General features: G+C 41.6%; 1 protein-coding gene across 13 annotated transcripts in view; it reads left to right on the top strand.

Moving 5' to 3' along the window:
- LOC120721844 (collagen alpha-1(XXV) chain) overlaps nt 1-23,444 on the top strand; it is a 152,714-nt gene that overhangs the window by 81,035 nt on the left and 48,235 nt on the right. For all 13 annotated transcript variants that reach the window (XM_040012507.1, XM_040012505.1, XM_040012498.1 and 10 more), the window contains exons 3-6: nt 4,133-4,177; nt 7,404-7,411; nt 18,940-18,966; nt 21,750-21,776. In XM_040012507.1, the coding sequence (XP_039868441.1) occupies nt 4,133-4,177; nt 7,404-7,411; nt 18,940-18,966; nt 21,750-21,776 (107 nt within the window). The remainder of the gene's footprint in view (nt 1-4,132; nt 4,178-7,403; nt 7,412-18,939; nt 18,967-21,749; nt 21,777-23,444) is intronic.

Raw genomic sequence — 23,444 nt, 5'->3', positions numbered from 1 at the left:
GATATGTACAATCACCTTGTGATCAAAGTGGCTGTCCGGAGGTTGAAGGCCCTGCACAGACAACATCTGGTTGGTCCGTAACGACCTTAACTACTTCCCGGCAGACACTGGGAAATCACAGTTTTCCTAGTCAAAAGGCAAATGCCATGCTGTTTATACTCTAGTGTGATTGAGACATGAGTAAAGTGCATCCATAAACTGTAATGGTACATCACACAAACAGGGATATCAAGACAAAGCTATTTAAAGTAGTGCACTTTTCGGCACTCTAGCTTTAGCTTAGTTTTTCAGCCCTCTTTGGACGTATTTGGTAAATTTATGGTCAGTTGAAAGAAAATAAGCTTGTAATTCATTATATAAAGATGTGAAGGGATCACCGCAACCATTAGGATAAATGTGAGTATATCTACAGTAGTCACTGAAAACAAATGGACTGACATTACCATCAGTGTAGCCTAGTAAAAAAACAAGCCAAACCGTAATCCGTGGTTGTGCATTGTGATGTGGCTCTCTGCTGCTTCCTTTCTCAAATATAAAAGCCACCAAATAACACAATGTAAAAACACAATATTCAACACCACAGGGTCCATTTTTGTTATGTCTGACCAAAATCTTCGCCTGGCCAAACATTTACTACGAACATTAAATTCACTCTGATTTATTTCACTTTCATTTTTAAAATCTGCTGTAAAGGTTTCAACAGATTGTTCGTAGTTAGTGACCCACGTCATGACATTCCCGGCCGCATTTTTTTCCGAAACCGCTGTACACGGGATACTGTGAGAAAACAGCGGGCCAAAACAATGTTTTTGAGCAAGAGTGATGTTTTGCCTTAACAGGCAGCCGAATGTCTCCCCTCGCCCTAGAATCCAGCTGTTGATTTCACTTTTTTAAAGAGGTTCTGGTCACTTTTTTTTGTCTTAAGGAAACTTGAATACATCTGAAAACGTGTTTGGACTGGCCGTTATAGACATTGTTAAGTTATCCTTTCATTAATGTTTCATAAACTGAAATATTGTTGTTGGCTTAGAGCACTCTTCACCAAGTTTTTCAGTGTATAGTCTGGATTCTATGGCGATATCTCCTTACAGCCTATAATCTGAATAAAAAATATTGTGATGAATATTAGGAATCATGATGATATCTAAAAATCGTGTAGAGTATTTCGTCTGGACCACACACTCCCACGAAGGTAGTATTTTCTTAAAGGTTGTCAAAAATATCTTACTGAAATCAGAAGGATGCCATCTTGTCGTACAGAATATTCCTCTCTGAGGTGTCATGTGTCATTTCAAAGTGAGCAATAATGAAGTGACTGCCAAACACAGTAAACCCCCTTCTGTTTCTTTTAAAATACAAACCTATGGAGAACCCAGGGTTGATATGAACCACAGTAAAGTGAGAGTCAGGCTCCACCTGTGGTTTCATTCCTTAAACTTTGCCTGGACCCTTCACTGGCAGCAGCTGACATTATCCTGGAAAGGGTTCAAAAGGAGCAAAGTTGGAAGTGGAGGCTGAGCCAAGCAGTGGTATCAAATTGAGCACTTAGCATCATACAAAGAGTTGTGCAACATAATCCTGCGTTTTGCACCCTAATGACACATCTGGAATGTCATAAATCAGCCAAACACAGCATAAACAGGATTTTTATTTTTGTTTTGCACCATACTTACAGGCATGCATCTGGTTTGCACGCAGGGTATGGAGGTCAATTTCAGCAATTTAGATTCGTAATTAGTATGATTGTTTTGCATACTTGCATACTTTAGCTGAACATGAAAGCCTAGCATCAAAGTCATTTCTTGGAGCACCTTTTAATACCTAAATAATTAATTCTGTGCTGTGCGCTCTCTTCAGAAACTTTCACCAATTCTATTTATTTTGCTCAATTCAGTACAGTTTTATATACAGCACCAAATCAACAAAAAAAAACTGCCTCAAGATGCTTTATACTGTAACGTAAAGACCCTACAATAACACATAGAGAATTCCAACAATCAGACAAACCTAAATGAGCAAGCATTTGGTGACAGTGGGAAGGAAAAACCTTCTCTTAACAGGAAGAAACCTCCAGCACAACCAGGTTTAGGGAGTGGCAGCCATCTGATTGGGGGTGAAGGGAGGAAGACAGGGAAGAAGATCAATTATAACTAAAATTTAAATGCAGAGCGGTGTATAAATACATAGAGAGTAAGGATAAGGTGAATGTAGAAGAAACCCTCAGTGCATCATGGGAAACCCTCATCAGCATAACTGCAGCGTGACCTAGAGAGAGTTCAGAGTCACCCGAAATTGTTTCATGACTGTGATTATCTTGAACCTCTAACATGATGACTCAATGGAATTTTTTGATTAAATAGGGATTAAAAAAGAACTCATCAATTTATTGGCAAGATAGTGTGGCTGATATAGCGTCACCCATCCATCCTCTTACGCTTATCCTTTTCAGGGTCACCGGGGGGCTGGAGCCTTTCCCAGCTACCATAGGGTGAGAGGCGGGGTACACCAAGGGCAGGTCATCAGTCTTCCACAGAGCTAACGCATAGAGACAAACAACCATTTGAACTCACATTCACACTTATGGGCAATTTAGAATGACCAATTAACCTAATCCCACTAACTGCATGTCTTTGGATTGTGAGAGGGAATGTGAGAGGGGATTCCACGCAAACACGGGGAGGACATGCAAACTCCACACAGAAGGGTGAAATCAAACTCAGGACCTTCTTGCTGTGCAGCAACAATGCTAATTACCACACCATTGTGCTGCCAGATATAGCAATATCTGCATTTATAATGGCTGATAACGTTCTTCAGTCATGTTATGGCTGTTGACGTTGCATATTATATCCACCAGTGGACACGTTGCAGTTTCTCTGTTGGCAACACCCATGTTTGAAATACATAACTACACAGAACAAGTGTTAATGGAAGTCTATCTATGTTTCTTGTGCCTGGAAAAAAATATCAGCTAATATATCAAAATATTGAATTTTTAAATATCGATAACAATATCGGTCTCAAAAATCCTATATCTGTCAGGCTTTTCTCAAGTTCTGCCTTTATAAAAACACTCCTTTATTATAGGAGTAGCCACTGATATGGCACGTTTTCCACTGCCTGAGACTGATGTTCACCCAGTTTGTTAAGTCAGAATTTGGATGTTTTTGAGGAGACACACTAGCCAGTGTGTCTGTTCACAGCTGCTAGTCAAGCGTAAAGAATACCACTGCATACAAACACACTTCTCCCGACCCTGTCACGCAAGTACTGTGACCGTCAGTTCCTCCCCCTTGAAGGCAACTCAGGCTGTTAATAAGTCATTCGAACTGGCACTAGAAATGAGTTTAGTTTAGATTTGTCATACAATTAGTCCAGAACCAGCACAGACTACAGTGGCCCTGAGTTAGGTAAGGTTAGTAAATTAATAGAAAATAATCAAACTGTCGATCCTGGCGGCTGTGCAGTGCAAGTGAGAAGCTATATAAACATGGTTGTTTAATGTTTTAATGTTAAAAATGTTAAAATTCTGGCATTTTACTGTGGAAATGACAACAAAAAGCCAGAAACAAAAAAATTAGTTTTAGCGGCTGGTCTCATGAACAGACTGACATTACTACTTCAAAGTCATTTTATAAAGGAAATTAGAGATATTTACACTTTTTCTTCCTTTTTTTTTGAAGCGTTACCTGTATTCAGTACGATCTAGTCAAGCCATCAACTTGTAAAACCTGGCTAAGCATGTAATTGTTTTACTCCTCCAGCTGAGCTTTAGCAGCATGATAGTGTTGACAGGAAGATGGCAAACACAAACGCGCTAGTTAAGATAAACAAATTTCAAACCTGGGCATCCGTGCTGAAAGACAACCTTTAAAAGGAGAGAAAGAAATAAAATGACAGCATGAAGCAGACCTTGGAGTTCTTTCTTCCACCTCGACTTATGTCTACACGTACATAAAGCCTCAATGCTTAATAAGCAGTGAGGCTGGAACGTGTTTGGTTTTCCAATGTGAACTTTTCACATTGGAGGTTTTTCCTCACCCTGGTGTGCAAAAGTGAGAGCGAGAACACTTGTAGAATATGAAACTTACACAAACAAAATGACAATCGCATTATTCTTCTTTTTTTCCAGGACCTCCGGGAAAGCGGGGAAGAAGAGGCCGTAATGGAGACCCTGGTATGCACATTTGTGTGTTTGTGTGTTTGTCTGAATCTGAATCGAGTTTTCTCAATCCAGAAACGTTTAAGGAATGATTCAGGAGGACATTAGCAAATCGTGCTGCAATCATGTAAAAAGTACACTGTATATCTGTGGAGGCCAAAATAGGTTATAGATGTGTAATTTGTGGCCGGATGGTTTCAGCGTTCGCTTGGATTGTTTGAGCTGCAGTCGCTGCAGAAACACTGTATTTTCCCGGTAAAGCTGAGGGACAGAAAAAGTGATTGGAAACCTGGTGGAAGCTGCTGATGTCCGTGCTTACGCTCAGCGTGGATATGTTTATATGCTGTCCCGAGCTCAACCCCCACAAACTCAGCAGCGACTTGTTATAATGTAATCAGGATCTCCAGTCTCCCCCTCTCCCCTTCCTCCATCTGTCCCAGCTGAGGCCTCGGGCATCAGGGCCTCAGCTGGGACGTGTCACGCAGTGACAATCCCCGGCACGGGAAGTGTCACCGCAAATTGAATTCGCAGCGAGAACACGTACTTGGCGCCGAGCTGCGTCCACGCTCCGCTCACCTGATAGCGGGAAGTGATAATGGAATCTGGAGTGTGTCGGCCTTTTGGTCGAGAGCACAGAAAACAGAAAACACTTTGGAAAAAAAGTATTAGCTTTGCAAAAGGAAGGCAGAAAGACGGGGCGAAGCAAAGTCCCCAGCCTTAGTGAGGCAGACTGAAAAAGGACAGCTTTGGTTTCGTAGACAGAACCAAACACTGGAATTTGCACAGGAAGTCAGAGGAATTCAACTGAATCATTTGAGATCTGCTTGCTCAGTATTAGTATTTTTATTTCCTGTATTTTCAGTCGAATTAAGGCTCCTGCTTTTGTTTCGAGATGTGGATCTGCTATACGTTTCTTTCTTCTTTTATTTTTTCTAATTTGCAAATTACCATAGCGATCCTGCACACAGCCTGAAAGCCTTTAAAGATTTTAAAAATTAATAAATAAAAAAATAATAATAACAAAATGAGTTTACAGAAAGACAGCGGTCCAATGTTCCGGTTGGCTGCAGATCTGAGATACCGCCAGGCTTTGTTTATGCAGCGCTTAACCTCCCAATAAACATCCACCATGCCAGCGTAGTTTAAATGGCACCATTGTTCAGACACATTTTTTTTTTTGGTCTCTGTTCAGCCAGAGCAAATGCGGAGAATGTGAATTGCTTCCTCTTGACAAATCAATTGGAAACAAGCAAGCAATCATGGCCACTCATGATGCCTGGGCTGGTGAGGTACAGCGGTCTATTAAGAATAGACAATAGGGAACAAATGTAAGGACAGGCCCCGACATTCAGTAGAATATTTGCAAACCGAAGCACTGACTGGATTGAAGTATCTTGTCGGGAAACAGATATAACAAGGATGTTTTATCTACATCCTCACGTGCACGCAGCTTTGAATGCTCTCGGTGTAATTGCAGATTGACACGCAGTTTTAGTTCAGTCATTTCCGCTGAATTCCCCCAAATAGGATGTGTTTGACTTGCTTTAAAAAGTAGATTCAGCCTGAATCCCAGAGAAACGCTCAAAACAAACTGCACTGGGAAGAAACTGAAAAGATATTTAAGAGACATTATTTATGCGACTGAAGAAATGCAGTCCTTGATGGGCAGGGGCATGCTGAATTCTGCACCGTAAGCCTTCTGCAAATCCAATTTCCCTCTTTTAAGTTCTCAACTCTGGTGGATGTTGAAGGGGAGCATATTTAATTCATGATTCACTTTAACCAAAAGAAACTATGCCGTCGCGAGTTTCCCATAAATTCATGCTGAGGTGTTTTGCAGTTTACTCATCTACAAAGGTAGGAGGAAGATTTCACCCACCACTTGGCTCCGCTGACAGAAAGAACAAATAGGAAAAAGAGACGGTGATGTTTACCTATGCATTAAAAATGAATGGGATACTTCATTAGGATCTCTTGTTTGTTTACCGCTAACATATGGAAAGGAAAATTGTGGCAGGACAGTTTAGGATGAAGAAGGTTTTGTAGCATTGAGAAGCCACAGGCTCAGACTGTTCTAGCAGGTGGTCAATGCTGGAAAGTGTTAGACGTTTCCTCGCATATTTTTTCCCCGTTTGAATAATCAGGTCTGTGACTCCTGCGCTCACAAAAAAAAAAAGAGGAGGAATTGATGCTTGGATTAGGTGAGCAGTTCCACTTTACACACGGAAAGGTTGAACGTTTGTTCGAGTGGAAGTCACGGTGTGAGAACGGAAAGCGAAACCGAGCCTTGGTGACTTTTACTGTGCATTATAAAAGACATGACACGCTACAGTGTCAGCTAATAGTGCTTTTTGATTTTACTCTGGCCGTCAAGAAGCTGTAACAGTTGTAGACCCTCAAACCTTTAAGGTGCCTGCTATGTTCTTTATCGGAAATTGTACCTTTTCTTTCCTTAAATCACACTTTTTTCTTTGATTTCTCATAATTACTAGCTGAAATACTTAAAAAAAAAAACAACAACATAGTGGAGCAGGTTTATTAAAAACTAAGTGGTCCACTGTAACTCAACGAGCCATAAAACAAACGAGCAGTGAGGCTCAAACACGCGGCTCCTTAAAATCCCCAGCTGCAGGAGCAATTTGCAGTGGTCATGAAGAAGAAGCGTTCAAGGACATAGGAGAAAAAAATCCCTATTTCAGTGTTAAAGCAGCTGGGTACCTTTTTAATAAGAACCTGAAGACCTCAAATGATTTGCAGGGTTCTGGGGAGCCCTGAAGTGCGCTGGCACCGAGTCCTTTGAGCAGCAGTAATTGGGCAAAAGACGAGTGTCACCTCACAAAAAAAAAAAAAAGTGCGGGTATTTTCTTTAACAAGCACACAACCTCTTGTAGCAGTGAAATCGGAGCTACTCGCAAATGTAAAATGCGATCACCAGGCCTGGTGACTGTTGTTGGCCCCACCGCGGTATGGTAAATAGCTGGGAGTCTTTTGTTCTCTGCTGTAAGGTAGAAAGATTACTGAAAGAGGCCGTCTTTCTCCCATTCCTCATCGTCAGTGAACGCATCGCGGCAAAGATGAAATGTGAAGACGGTCCTATCCAAAAAAATAATTCTCAGCTAGAGGCTGATTTCTGTTCTTAGTAATTCTGGATAAGTGGTTCCAGTGGAATATTGATGATCTGTGTCTGTTTGATCGCTGATTGAAAACACACTAACCAGGGATTTTTCCTCTCTCTTTTCAGGACCTCCTGTAAGTATGCCTGCTTCACATCGTTTGTGATGACCCCGTGAAGGTAAAAGCAGAGCAAAAGACATGCACAGAGGTGCAGACAGCATGCCGCTGTGTAAGGTATAAGATTACAGGGGAAAAGGCACATGCAGGGGCACGCGACAAGTGCAGGTTGGGATGGTATGTGTGCTGCAAAGAGCAATTTGTGTACAAGAAAAAGAAATGCAAGCAAGAAGAAGAAGGAAATGTTTGATATTTTAGGAAAGAAAGAACCAGGTGAGGTTTATACTTCAGGCTCTCAGAAAATAATCCTGCACATAATCCTCCTTAAAACAATTACACTGGGTTTAAACGCTGATATTTAGCATTGATTAAAGAAACGAGATGTAACGTGTTAATTAGGGAGTTTTGAATGATGGAGGCTTCACTATGTTCGCTCCCAGTCTTTCCCCTAACATAAGCTAAACATCTATGCAGATTTAGCTGATGGACATAACTGTACTATATCATTTCATAATGTATCTTTGATAAGTTGCCTAAGTGCTATTTCTGAAATGCACTTTAAGGACAAAGTTACTTTTTTAAAAGTGTTTTTTTTTGTTGCTGTTTATGTAAAAGATAACAAATCACGACAAACTTGCTGACAGAAATTTCAGCAGCTGTCTCGCTGACTTATTAAAATAAACTCTTTATCACTGGCTTACCCCTATGAGGCACCCTCACCCGTCATCTGCGCAGCCTGCTTTATAAAATTCTCGCTACCAGCATCTGTCCCTGCCAGCGCCCTGAACCCGAAGAGATTATCTCACCTCATTACACCGCCGGGTGATCGCAGATTCGCTCGTCTTTCAGATGGAAAACCTCAGAGTTTCCCTAAAGATGAAGAGAGAAGCATACATACATACATAATCGCCAGAGCTTGTGACAGTTTGCAGCAAAAGCAGGTCAAGCGGGTACTCTGTGTGTGTCGGTGCGTGTGTGTGTGTACATGCGCGTGAGCTCTGTTAAAATTTTTTATATTCCAGAAGGCTGGTGTGATTGAATAGGTATAATAGTGTGTGCCGACTGAGCTGTAAAAGCTGTAAGTTAATCCTCCGAGCCTTCTCAGACGCTCGCTCCCGGGGTTCTGGGACATAAGTAAATGCAGGTGGTCTTACTTCTCAGCCCCTCGCGCCAGGCCTTAGATCTGACAAATAAAATCATACTGTGATGTGTCTCAACAGTTGATCGGAGTCCCAGAAGCGTCGCTGAAATGTTCGTGCAGTAGGAGACGGTGGATTTGCCAATAAACGTATGGGATGCTGCTATTACTTTATCTTTATTTAGGCCTTCATTAGGATGGTTCTTTGAGTGAGACAGTAAATCTGCTGTGCATGAGTACCTGACAGTGTTCCAGCTGTGGCCAACAGGTCACCTTCTGATGAAGTCATTTATAGGTAGCACAACGTGCTCTAAATGTTTGGTAGGGGTCCAGCTTTTATGGCTCCGAGGGGGAAAAAAAGCTGTGATCTGGCAATGACTCACCCACTGCTCACCAAATCTGTTTCTGAAATAAAAAAAAGCCCATTCTGGTGTCAGTGATCTCATATGGGTCTTTTTTAACATCTGGTGTGGCCAACCGGAGGATGGCAGGGGACACGTCGGCATGAATATTCAGCAGTTCCCGCTATAACTCTGGGAACACTGCGTAAATTGTACACAGCCCTCGGAGCCAAACAAACCGACCGCTGCAGAAGTCATTACAGATCTATGTGCCTTAATCGTTACTAAGCTACCGATGAACGCACGGGGACCTGCGGTTTGCAGAGACAGAAAGAGAATAGGTCTCCTCAATCAAAAGTCATCAGGGAAGATCTTCTTTGGCGGCTCCTGATTGCCTTCAGATATGGAAAAGCGATTTTCTTTGTTTTGATTTCCTCGTCTTTTTCCAGAGCCCGCGCGCATTCGTCAGCTTTCACGTCGCAGACTCAATTGTCCAGCGACGTGCTGCTGGAGATCTCCTGTTATTCTCCAGACAGATTGGAAAAATGTTCAAATGAGACACCTTACAGATGATTTTCAACTGAGAGTACTTACACGAGGAGCGATTTGCCCGTCCTTGCCACGGAAACCCGAAAAAATGTTTCTTTTTCGGTTACCGCACATTAATATTCTCTGGGGTGGTGGTGGAGGGGGGTGGGGGTTCTGCGAATTGACAGCTGAGGCGAAGTTATCATGTCTTTCCTACTTGGTTTTTTATCTTTTCTCATCTTTCTGTGCCTCTGAAAAAGCCGCTTCATGTCAAAACATCAACCCCGAGCGCTCGCCACTCCGTGTGCACACCATTTAGTGCCAATCAAGCATAAAACACCATCCCTGAGGCTGCAGTCAAGTACCCACTAACACCCTCCACTGTGTGTATCTGTGTGTGCGTGAGTGTTTTTTTTTCTCAGCACAAACTGAATGCCATACTAAATTAAAATTATACAGTCAGAGAGAGAAAGTAGCACGCTTTGAAATCTGGTCAGAAAGACGAGGGGAAATATTTGAAAGCGATACAAAAACTGGGAACATCAAACCAACTTCAGCTCATTTAAGCGTGTCTGTGTACCACAACGAAATCCGCGGCCAAGCAGTGCAGCCATGAGGTAAATAAATCTGGTCGTGTCTGTATTTGACAAGCGGTTTCCGCCTCCCCGCTTCATCTGCGCGCAGATTCCAGCGCTGCAGGTTGGAGCTGATCTGTCACAATCTATGAATTATGCAGTCGCGGAGCAGGGATTAGAGGCGATGTTGGGGTGAAGCAGAGGAGTCCGGGCGCCCTCAACTCTTCATCCTTCATCTGATATGCGCTGCGGCTCCACACCTGTTAATAAAACATCTTCCAGCTGGAGTTTGATGACTTCTGCCATGCAGAGGAGGAGACGTTTGTGGAGGAAGCCTTGCATTCTCACAAGTCGTGCTCATTTACACTTCTTGCTGCGTTGCGGGGTTCTGTATGCTTAAAACTAAGCGTCCACTAACAGCCGTAGCATCACAGGAGAGGCCGGAGCGCAGACAACACACAGGCTTTGGCAGGGAAGAGAGTCCCGCCGAGAGCTGAAAGTGGATCTATCGGACATGACAGCGTTTACTTGGACTCATAAGGGCAGCGGTGCTTGAACAAGCCTACTGGCACTGGATGTGACAACATTGAGAGTTTGACCTTTTCGACGTTAGTCCTCTGCTCACGCTGTGCCCATCAGCGGCGCTTGTTTGTCAGTAAATGACGACGTGCAGCTCTCGGGCCAACCGAGTCGCGTACTTTGGCTCGCTGAGCAAGCCGAACACTCACAGGGATGACTGGATGTCGCAACGGTAGCGCTGAAGGAGCGCCGAATGAATGTTAAGCTCGCAGTTTTAGAGAGAGAGAGAAAAAAGCTTGACAGCTTTGTGATTGAAAGGAATTTTCCTCCTGCTCACAACATCAAATGATGAGAAATGTAAAAGCAGCCAGTGTGCGGTTCTGATCGAATCAGCAGAAGAAGCGAAAGAAACACTTTTCCAAGTGGAGCCTTGTCCGTTCCTCAACATTTCATGTCCGCAACAAGAATTTTGTGGGTCAGAAATTTGCTTACGTATTGCACATGGAAAAATTTGGCCTGCACATTTAGCTTTTCATGCTGACAATTTGTGTTAAAGCTGTTTAAATGCCTCTCTCCTCGGGAATGAGGAGATCCTGCGGGGGGGAGGATCTCCTCCCTGTATAATTTGATACCACTTAAACAACGCACACACACATACGTAAATATATAACCAGTCGCACTATCGGCTTCCTCAGTTCACAGAGTCCCTGCTCCCACAAGAACATCCAAACACATAACAACAAGCATACACACACACACACATAACACATTAAAGTCATCTTATGCCGGCTAATTGTGATACACTGTGGATATAGGAACCAGATGCCATTCCCAAGTCAGTTTTCCAGTGTGGTTTTCCTATCCCTGCCTAACCTCTGCGTCCAGATTCCCCCGACGAGCACCAGCCACTTGTGGTCGTTCGTCCCTGCCCATTTTGCTCTGATTACTCACATCTCTGTCCTCCATTAGCTTCCCGCCTTGAAGAAAAGTTCCCCTGGGGCCCATGCTCGTATGATTGAAGGTTCCCATGCAGAACTAGCAGATGGAGGTGTACATGTTTGCACTGGATGTCCTTCTGTGTATTGGAGCTTTATGCACAATCGAATCGGAGCGTGCTGCAGATTCTAACACCAGCGATTCAGTATAATTGCAATGTCAAAAGGGAACTTTTGCAGTGCGGAGAGCAAATGCTGAGAGCAGCAATGCTGTATTCGTTTCTTTCCAAGCTGCAAAAGAACTCATAGATTTGGAGTAAACTGACTGGTACTTATAAAGCGCTTATCTACTTCGCTCAAGTGCCTCATACGACATTCACACAAGCACTTTTTTCTACATTAAGTGCGTTCTGTCTGACATTCACACTCCAATGAGCGCATCAAGAACAACTTGGGGTTCAGTGTCTTGCACAAGGATACTTTGAATGACCTGCTCAACCTTTAAAGCTGTAGCCATCCCAGAAGTAAAAGATAAATTAGGAATCTGAAGTATAGCAATTTTATCCCAGCAACTAAACAAAAACGTTGAATTATTGCTTGAAGTCAGCCGGATTAAATTTGATTCTGACTTTTCGGTTTCAGTCCAGGTTCAGCCCTTTCGAACGCTTCACTGTGGCCCTCCTCCCACTCCCCCCTCCTCACCTGCCCCCTCTTCACCCATCAACACTTGGTGCCCGGAGGATAGCTTCTTAACTTCCTGTGTACACATGTTTATTGATATTGTGCGGCTGTGTGAAAGGAGCGCGCCTGTAAAGAAGAAGTTGTAAAAGCGGTAGTTGTTTGCCTGTGCTCTCGGAGATGCCAATGCTCCAGGGTGAGATGATTGGATCCATGTGGCCGGTAGTTCAGGCTACAGCAACTGCTGCCAGCCCAGTTGGCCCCGCTTCCACAAAAAGAGGATATTAGCTCAGTTTGATGGATTGATTTTTCTGAACCTCGATAAGTTTAACAGGTCACCGCGATGAAAACTAATACAACCGAGTCCAGACAGAGGTTGCACGCACATCTCTGACTTTTTGCATCTCGTCGGATTATGCGGATTGTCTCGCAAGATTGTACAAGCAGCTCGCGGCCAAAACCCACGAGAATCGTTTTGCTCGTGTCAACAACAGCTAAAGCTGTGGACGCGAGCCAGCCCCTCGCCTCGTGCTGCTTTCATCCATCATGTTTTGACTAAATTATATTAGAAGAGGAATGTGAAGAATGGATATTCGGTGTCCTGACTTTTATGCAAGACAGCTCAAAATTAGCCTGACAGAAAAGATGTACTTTTCAGTTTGTGTGCTGCTGCGGCTTGAGCATGGACATTCATAACGAATGACAGGTTAAACTGCTTACTTACTGATTGCAGGGAAATGAAAAAAGAAATATGTGAGGAATAACAACAAAATTGCATGATTTGTGTATTTAAATCTGTCACTGCATTCCAGATCAGGCCAAGATTTATAAACACCAAAATTAGAGATATAAAAGGGGACTATTATAGAAACAATGCACATAAAAGCTTCCGCGGTGGTTGAAACCGTATCATCATCACATTAAAATAAATAATTTCTTTGACATGAAAATGGAACTAAAGAAATCAAATTGACTTATGAATAAATTAGGGGGTCAGCTAATGAGTGTGTAAGTGACACAGGGTCAAAATGTATCAGAACCAGAACACGGAGCGCTAACTGGCGCTCTTCCATTAAGGTCAGTGCCCTATTTACTGGTTTTAAGGAACCAGCAGACGGGTCTTCCTTCACCTTCTCCACCAAGTTTCATGAAAACTGGCTCGACAGGCCTAAGCCGCAGTCGAACAGATGAAAAGCTTTCTGGAGGGACATTGCGCAATCTGTTCACTTCTTAGTAATCACCATTGCAGGAGGCGCATATGAAATATACCTCAGTGCCAGAACTGTTTTATTGAACATCATTTACTCTTTCCATCTAATATGAAGTGAAGTCAGTTACATTGTCAGATTTAAATGACAGTGTTCTCCATGTTGCTTGTGGGTTTGGCCTCAGTTCACTTTGCCTTTTTATATTTCCCCGCAGACCTTTCCATATTTCTCTCCCACACTTTTTTTAAAGGTGGCAGGGCTTTCCTCGTGCAGGCCTTTGCAGGAGAGAGTGGTCTTGGTTTGGCTTCGAATGAGAAGCTAGACATGTGTCTGGACAGGAAAAAAAAAAGAAGCTTAATCCTGATCCAGTGGTCCACCATAAACTTGACAATATCATACATACAGGATGTTCTGTTACAAATCATCTCAAGATGGAAATTTGACATAAGTTTGCCCAGCACTGAGCAGCAGATGATGTGAGGCTTACCGTCTGTATGATATGTGTCATTTTCAATAAGTGGATAAGAGCTTCTGCTTTGGGGTGGCTGCATTCATCAGCTCACATATAGAGGACATGTTTAGTGTTTTGGACGGCCCGCGTGGGGAGTAATCTTGATCGCGGAAGAGATTTTTATGGGAAATAACTCAGAGAGTATGCCAGATTCACACAAAATATGGGAAAAAAGCAGAAAAAAGTGAATACGGCATAAACAGATGCGCAAGAAAAGTAATGCTTTTAGGTGACAAAGAGAAAAGTCTTTCATTGAAGTAAATACATACATAAAAATCGACTCTGTTTTCTGAATTAAAGATCTTAAAATCCCCAAAGAGCTGTTTCTTCTTCTTAAAGCTTGATTTTATGAGCAATAATGAAACCTCCTCTAAAACTCTTTGTGAGATACTGTGTTTGAGTAATGTACAATTCAGTGTTTTCTGCTGGATATTGCATTATTTCTCCAGGGTTATTTGGCTTCAGGATATAAAATGATGCATTCAGGCTGGTTTATAGTGACGTTTCCAAAGCATCTGTATCTCTCTCACTGTTGTAAAGCTTAACCAAAGAAAAACTGCATTAAACTGAGCAGGAGGTTATTACTGCTCATGAAATGAAGCTCTTTTAAGATTTTCATCCAAAAATCCATTTTCTTCCTCTTATCCAGTTCAGTGTCGCAGGGCAGCTGGAGCCTATCCCGACGGCCAAAGGTCAGGCTTTACACCAGTGTTTGGGTTGTTACTCAAGGAAAGCAATTGTATTATATTAATACTACACAATACTAATTAATAATACAGCACATTACTTTATTATTCACAGGAGAAAGTGATTTGTTACTGTACTGGTTACATTACTCTCTTGACACTCCGAAAAATGCCCCACACACCTTTACAAATCCCTATCATAATGAGGACACACGTACTATCTTTCTTTTGGTATTTACGTATGAACACGAAGCTGGAAGTCATCCCAAAGAGCTTTCAGAGCGATCTCCACGGTGATTCTACTTCAAAAACTTGAACAGGTAGAAAAGGAGGCTACAAGTCTGACAAATCATCGCTACTTTTGTTACCTGTTGAAGTTCAGGCTCTGGCTGCTGGTCTGGGGTTAGCATCCACTCAGCTAATGTTGCGCTGGGTTTTTGGCTAGCTTAGCATTAGCATGCTATCTGTGCATATGCTTGCAGCGAACCCAGTGCAGTTACTTTTGTCCTGGATGCAGTTTACACATTACCATTGTGCTATTATCCTTTTGTGCAACAAAAACGGAGTTAATGTCCATATTTCCTTTGTAGACCACCCCAACATTTTCCTCCTACTGCACGCGAACTCAAATTAGCTGACTGTAGCAGAAAAAAAACGTGTTTGTTCGACGTTATTTTCTTTTAATCCACATGGCATGTCGCTAATTGAAGAACCGTTGTAACACAAGGAACATCATAATTGTAACTGTAATGTAATTACTGAATTTAGTACAACAAAGCATTACATCACTGTGTCACTGAAAAATATAATGTGATTACAGTAAACTGTTACCTTGTAACGTGTTACACGTAAATCGGCCACAGACAACCATTCACACCTGTGGCCGATTTGCTATCACCAATTAACCTAACACACTTAACCTTGGACTGTGGAAGGAAGATGGAGAGAATCCACACACAGATCGTAATTAGCAAACATCAAACACTGGTAGGGCTTTACTGAAAAAAAGCTTTTAATTCAGCATGCGTCTTACATTTTTGATCTATACAAAATCAAAGTGAAGAAAACGCAAACAACGTGAAGTGTATTTCAGTGAACTGCTTCTTTGCCAAACCTAATTAGTTTGTTATTGTAAGCTATGCATGCAGTCATTTAAGAATTAAGTGAAATCTAGTAGGTGTGGAAAGCACTGTAGAGGGTTAATCGTGTTCAGCAGAGGAACTTGCTAATGAACAGCCATGACCCAAGGAGCACCTGCTTATGAAACAGAGCCAGAGCAGAAGCAGTAAAATAGATGTGAAAAGCAGACACAGGTGCTGATTAGAAAGCTTCCTCAGGGCAGACTGAAACCACAAAGCTGCAGAGATGGTTTGACAAAGACACACACTGCAGTTCCACTGTAGTACAGTTTGGAAAAAGTCTTTGCAAGAGAGCTGTTTTAATAGTCTCTATAAAAGACCCTTGCTGCACTTGCTTAAACCTTCTGGAAAAGCTCCAGCACGTGTTGTCTCTCCAAGTGATGTGCAAATGATGAAGCGTATAATGAGCAGGTGCACACTGTGCAGCCAAATCATTTCCACATGCTTCATGTCCAGATGGAAGAATGGAATTACTGTTTGGTGAGATATAGGTGTGCCAAAAGTACTGTTCCACTTCAGCAAAAAAAGAGAAAAAGTCTACCATAAAAAGCTACTGAGTGCAGTTGCCAAGTTTTAAAATTTGACTGATATGTTTAGGAGTGCTGATTATCAAAAAAGACACTTACAGGCATTTAAACTCAGTTATAATATCTCATCAGATGCTTGATCTGCCCTTACTTACAAGGTGTCTTTTGGTGTTTGGATGCTAGCTCCCAAGAGATAGCTAGCCTGTTTTAGAAGCCTACATAATTAGGTTGGAAAAGTTGCAGGTTTATCAGCAATGAGACCGGGGTTTGCATCCCATTGGGCTTCTTATGTTGTTGACTTGTTTTTACTTGGTTTATTTTTGAATTGCTATTTTTACTCTCACTTAATCAAACCACGTGCCACAGATAGCTGCCTCGCCCTAAGCCTCGTTCTGCAGGGGGGTTGGTTCCTGTTAAAAGGACGTTTTTCCTTCCCACTCTCACCAAGTGCTTGTTTATAGGGGGTCTGCTGATTATTGCGGTCTTTTCCTTACAGAATGAAGTGCCTGAAATAACTGTGGTGATTTGGCGCTACACCAATGAAATTGAACTCAAATGAATTTAAAATACCTTTGATAAGATGTGGGAAATGATCTGGTTTTTGGTTAAAAAATGCACCTTCATAATGTTATAACTTCAGTAATGATGTAACAATAAAGAATATCTATTTAAACCCCAGGATGACACCAACTGGCCCAACCAACACCTCCAGCTACATTATCCTTATTTATTCCCAGTTACCAGAGCTCAACATGGGCTTGATGAAGTTTCATTATGTTGCTCCACATTCTGGATTTATTGTGTTGCTACATCATATAATGCTGCAATTTCCCGTCATTTACACATAATGTGGCGCACAGCAAATCAGCCTGGTAATTATCTGCGCCAACTGCATGTGTTAGTGCCAAGCATCATACGTTAAACAGGCTTTTGTGAAACGATGCAGTGCTTGTATTTATTTTTATTTTTCTTCCAGCCATTTGTGTTTGCAGTAATGTCAATAGCCTCCCATTATCCAAAGGCAATTTCCTCAAACAAAAAAAAGAAAAGAAAAAAGAAAAAACAAAGTTTCACCAATTTCCTTTAGCTGCCTTCCTTTTTGAGGAAAACATTGGAAACTTATTTAGCCCCTCTGGAACGCCTCAGCATCATTATAAATGTAAAAGTCACATTTGATTCCAATATTCTGCCTCTTTATTCCTCCCCAGGGAACTGCAGTCGGAAACATTGTTTTCCTAATATTCCCATTTTGTATTTACAAGTGTGTTGTGCCTCTTTGCACGGCTGGTCAAGGAACAGCAGGAGCACGTCCTCAGATGTTTGTGTCTGGATTACGGCCTGCGCTGAGGCTTGAGGAAGGCTCGTATTTAAATAAATGGGATGATGCACCGCACAAGCTTGATGTGCAGGTTCACAACCCCCAAAACCAAGGCAAATTAGCCCCTGTGCAGATCCAGTTGGGACTGCACGAACTACTATACATAACTAAAAAGTTACGGACAGTTAAATAAGCATCAAAAATAATATCCAAAGGCAGCGAGCAGGGAGAAACCTGGCTACAGCTCTCTTACCTCTCAGCAGTGTGGCAGAAATTGGCTGAGGAAAACTGCTGAATTACCTCTGGAGCATTTCAGTTTTAGACTCTGCTAATGTGTGCCAGCGCAGTGGAAGCCCAAGCCTGCTATTCTGGGTCACTGGTCCATAGACTGAAAGGAACAGCATCCAAACACAGGTTTTATACTAATATCATCAATCTATGGATTAGTGTCAGCATATTTTTGTATTTGGAAACAAACAGCGTTAGAGCAGGATTAGCCTGGAATGCTAACCACTACAGATTTTTGTGCTTAATGCTAAAACTACTCGTGAACAAGTTGTTCCTTTTACCTGCATATCATTTTGCGGTTTTTAAAGATTCTGATCTGTTCTCATATTCACATTTTATTTATGGCCAGTGAAAGCAAATAGGATTTCTTTTGTAAGTGAAATGCAGATTAATACTGGCACAGCAGTTTCTCCAGGAGCTCAGGAACATTGTTGCTAAGCGGGTGGTCAGTTAGTTGATGATCTAATACTTGATGATCAAATGCCTGACCTCCCAAGAAAAAACCCAACATACTTCAGCATTCAACTTGAATTTAAAAAGAAGAAGCAGTTTTTAACACGTGCTCATTAAGCTCAGCATGTGGATGCACACCTCATTGTCAGATCCTCTCCTTAACTCCACGATCTTTTACAGAGCCCACCCAGGAGGTGCTGCCTGCCGACTGACGGATGCTGGAAGCTACCTCACCAAAAAAAAAAGATGTAGTCCTCTTTTTCAGGGCACATTTTTTTACAACGTGCCTGCCAATACTTGGTTGGAGATTGCTGGATTTGATCCTCTAAGTAAACATGGACTTGATTTGGGCCTGTTTTAGGTTTTAATTGTATGTTTGCATAAGCCCTGCTGCCTACAGTGCACTGTTTCCCAGTTTGTGACAGCGGATTTTAATCAAATCGTGAAAGATGTCAGAAAGTACACAAAGTCAGTTTATTAATCTTTCAGTTGTGTCTCACTTCTTGACGTTCGAGCCTCGCTTAGCGGCTCTGTTTGTTTTTTAACGTGATTGGTCACCCCGGTTTTAAATAGTTTTGTTATATTTCCAGACAACATCATGATTGTCTTCACAATTGCAAGTGACTTGGAACATAGTTTCTTCGTTTTTTTATGCTGTAATAGTTTGAACAATCTGTTTTTTCTCTCTCTGTCTCTTCATAGGGCCCTCCTGGTCCAAAGGGTGAAAAGGTGGGTAACTGTATACTTTGGTGTTTTTGTTGCACAGTTAATATGAAGAAATACTGACATCCCACAGCTTTTTTCTTAAGAGTCTAAAGGCAATGAAATTCACCTAGTTAGCTATGCAAGATGCTCCCCTTGTGTGCAGCATGAAAGCCTACATATACTGCACTGGTTGGTGCTGTTCATTGGAAAAATGCATCAACGCAGCAGCCATACTGTGCAGTTGGAGAACAACTCCCAATGCATGTATGGCGACTGAGGCAAAAGATCTATACAGAATAAATAATTAAAGCAATCAAGAATAGCTTCATCTTCAGTGGTTTGGTTCATATTTATTATTGGAGGTTAAAGAAATGCAAACTTTCATATCAAATTGCTTCATCTTATGTTGGAAGTAGCAGCAGGATTTCTTTCTAAATACAGTTCTGCAGCTTCTTTATGTGAATTGATAAGATATCTCCATCTTTGAAACCAGTTTTGTGCTGTGTGTCCTGAAAGAAGTCCTTCCACTCCCCTCTCTTTGGGAATCCACACACAAAGACAAACATTTTTTATGCATTTGTAGCTCCAATTATGGCGCATGTCTACGCTAACTGTTACTGTAGGGTGGGTCCGTGTCAGTGCTAAGAAACAGATCATTTAGGATTACATAACACAACACATAAAGCCTCAAATGTCACTGACAGACATCATTGTCAGAATCTTAATGGTACATTCAATGCTTATGTTTTTTTTTAACATAAGCTAACATTTACTTAATTTTGTGTAAGTCAGATCAAAGAGGACCTGATTTATTAGCGCAAACTGAGTTTTAGTGCAAAAAAAAGTAATGTTGGAATTTACAAAGAAAGCGCCGTGACAAGATTGCGTGTAACAGGTGGGAACCCAGCACTAAGCTCACACGCTACCCATTTATAAATCTGGCCCTTAATGTTTAGTCAGCTTAAAATGATTGTGAAATCAAAGGAAAACTCTTGTATTTTACAGAGGAATAGATCAGAGTTTATAGTCAGACCTGTACACATGTGGTTTCTGGGCTCACTGCAAAGCTAACGGACTCATGCTAGCTTGCAATTTACTGTTGCACAGAAATTAAATGAATTTTCTTGAAATTTCACATGTATATCCTTAATATCCAATATCTTTGCTTTTAGTCTTCACGTGGATAATTGGTCTGCACCATTCATCATCTGCTTCTTTCATTTTGCATTTCCACTTCATCCTGACCTTAAGTCCTAGTATTGAGATTAGCCTGCAGTTCACAAATCTATAGCACAGAGCATTAAAGACCAGAAGTTTGAGCCCTCAGTTGAAACCCCTTAAATGCCTCACTGAGCACTCCTCCATAAAACAGCAGCTGAGCATGCAAAATAACCGCACAGTTTCTTTATAAGTCTGCAGGACTCGGGGACAAAATGTGGGCCTGAGGAATTTACACCAGAGTTAAAGTCCCTGAATTCACTTATAGAAAAGGGAACTTTAAAGTGCAAACATCTAACGTGCTCCTGAGGAAGATTAAGACTTTAACAGTTCATTCATCAATAAATGATTTATGCAGTGACTTGGGTAATATCACAATAAAGGACTGCTGTGGTGTACAGCAGAAGAAATACAATGAAATGGTGTGAAAGTAAGGTCCACATACTGTGGAGACAGCTTTTTGATTTGTAGATAGAAACTGATGATTCTTATTTGTAGGTGAATTTTTAATGAAAACTGTAATAAAAATAAAAGCATGAATGAAAGCCATATCCTGTGTTTCCTGGTAGAGCCACTGAAACCCCGCATATTGGGTCTTTAACACAAGGAAAAGTAGAGTGCATCAGATTGGCTTACAACAGCAGATTTATGATTTTTGAGGCTGATTATGATAATTGTGACTAACTATGTTCCTGCTGATGAGATGCATGTTCATGCTTCTCATGTGAACCACTTCATCTGCAGTTTAATGAAATGAAAAACAACTGTGTGCATTCTTCCCACCCAAGATGAATAAACCGTTTTCCCATTAAATCTGGGTTTTTTGGAACAAGGGCCCAATGAAAAATTACAAAAAAATTCCAAGAGATGTTTTATTTGAAATTTGTTCAGGCATCGCATTCGAAGTTTGTTTGAGCACAATTCCCATCCATGTGTGAAAGATTGGTCGGCTCATTTTACCGCTGTGGTGAAACTGTAAACTGAGCCAACAGGAAAGCGACGTGCACCAAATGAGATGGTTTAAGGATGTTCGCTTACCCAATTCTAGACAGATTACAGTTATATTTCACTGTCTGACATTTGGTCCGCCTCCACTCGTTTCAAAATAAAATAATAAAAAACTGAGTCTAAACTTTGCTTTTGTTTGGGCTTTTACTGTAATGTGATAAAGCCACAATCGACCATGCTGATCGATTTGAAACCAAATGTTTTCTGCTTGAGGATTGCGCGCTCTCTCTGCAGGGATCTACCCCCGAAAAGGGCAGAAAGCCATCTGAGAGATCTCTGGGGCATAAAATCTGGCACGGCACCCACCAAACCTCACACCACCGCTCTCTCCATGTTCTGTCTTTCATATCCAATCCATGTCAGTCCATGTTATCATAAGTGATTTTACTCTCAACCACAATGGATAGTTGAGGGTTCCTGCATTATTTTTCTTTATCAATGTGTTCTGAATTATACCGCTGTAATTTGGGTGTGAGTCTCAGCTCGTCATTAGCGCCGCACTTTTGTATTTATGCATGCGTGTTCGGGTATTTGGTTGACCCTTTCATTTGAAGACAAATTCTTTTTCCTTCTTTCCGCAGGGGGATCAAGGCGACCAGGGACCACGGGTATGCGGTTTGCTCTGACTTCTTGTGATTAGCAGATGAATGTGACTGTGTGTGTGTGCGTCTCCCCCAGCAGAATTGTGGGCAAAAGGTTTGGGATGCATGAAATTCCTGGGATAGTGTTCTTCCAGTGTGGCCAAATACAACAAGCATTTCAGCACTGCTTATTTCCCCATCAAGAAAGGGCAGACGAACGTGCAAAATATTTTGGGAAGCATAGGGTGGTATCCTTTTCAAGATGCAGAAATTTTTTAGATTTTTTTTTACCTTGTGTCTCTAAATTAAATATGAGTACAAGCCTTTGCACACCAGCTGAAGAGCTCTGCTTAATCTCAGCAATAATCAAAAGCCAACGAACTCAGTCGCTATAATTACTTGTGATTCACTTCAGTCTTCAAAGTGACATGGCATGTTCAGAACTATAATCATTTCCAGCTCTGCCGTTTGACATTTCTATAAAAGTGCTGCTTCTAAATGATGATAATGTGAGTGCTTTTCCGTGCTTGACAGACTCTGAAATTAATTACTCTATCTCCACTTAGCAGCTAGGGTAGCTCTCATTTTTCTCAAATAACGGTTAAAAAAATGAGCCCTCTTTGAAAAGCAGGCTGCACAGGTTTGTTTAAAGTAGGCTGCATTAACCGAGGGTCCCACGTGCACGAGTCCACTTCTTCTGTATCATGTGGAGTCAGTAGTTTTGAATCCCGGTGACTGATTTCTTTAAGCATGGCACAGCAGGACAAGAGAGTTTGTCTTGTTTCAGTTTCCCAAGCGGATGTGATCCCAGTTCATATTCGATGCCCACCCAGACGTTAGTCAGCTCCCCTCAGGGCTAAAAAAGCAGGAGATTTTCTTGTGATTTGAATGACCTTTTCTGGGAAATTCGATTAGTGATAGATCTAATGTTACACATGGGCACTCTTCAAATTACAGTCAGGTTGTAGTTTTCCAGGTGGTTTTCCATTTTTGCAATATCTACAAAAACCAAAAAAAAGAGAGAAAAGAGATGAAAAATATAGTCATATCCTCAGTTAGTTTTTGGTTCAATAAAAGACATTTCATAATAATTATAGCTGCAAGTGCCATAGTACTGAAACTCACAGGAAATGTCTTTAGTGGAACAAAATGTCCTCATTTGGATAGGATTTCTTGGTTTTGCTCCTAATTTGTAGCCTTTTAACCTCGGAAGTGGAGCCATCTGTCACTATCAGTTAAATGATTTATGTTTTGGAAACAGCAGTGTGGCCGGTGGAGTTTTCACAGGTCCTATTTGTCTTAGAGACTACATAAACAAACTGTCCATTTCATGAAAGCGTTTCATTAACTCCCGGTTATGGCAAAACTGTCCCCTAGCAGGTACAAATGAACACGGTGTTGTAGTCATATGTGACGGACTGCAGGGGCATAAAAGCAGTCCAGGTCACGGCTAAATTGTATTAACTTCCCAGAGCAGCATATTGACTTTGCACATTAGATTAGTAGGTAAATGTAGTGTAGCGGTATTAGAAGGTTTTCCTTAATAAATGAAGGCATAACAGGACGAGTACTGCCTGACCTTGAGTCCATCTATCAGGCTGGAAGGGAAGCCAATTTCATGCCCAGTATTGACTGCGTGCAGGGAGTTGATTAAAGCCATATGGAGATACGTGTATACAAGAGAACATGTGAAGA

The sequence above is a fragment of the Simochromis diagramma genome, unplaced genomic scaffold (genome assembly GCF_900408965.1).
Source record: "Simochromis diagramma unplaced genomic scaffold, fSimDia1.1 OVJJ01000604.1, whole genome shotgun sequence".
NCBI lineage: Eukaryota > Metazoa > Chordata > Actinopteri > Cichliformes > Cichlidae > Simochromis > Simochromis diagramma.
The sequence above is the reverse complement of the archived record's forward strand: the minus strand, read 5'-3'. Positions and strand labels throughout refer to the sequence as shown.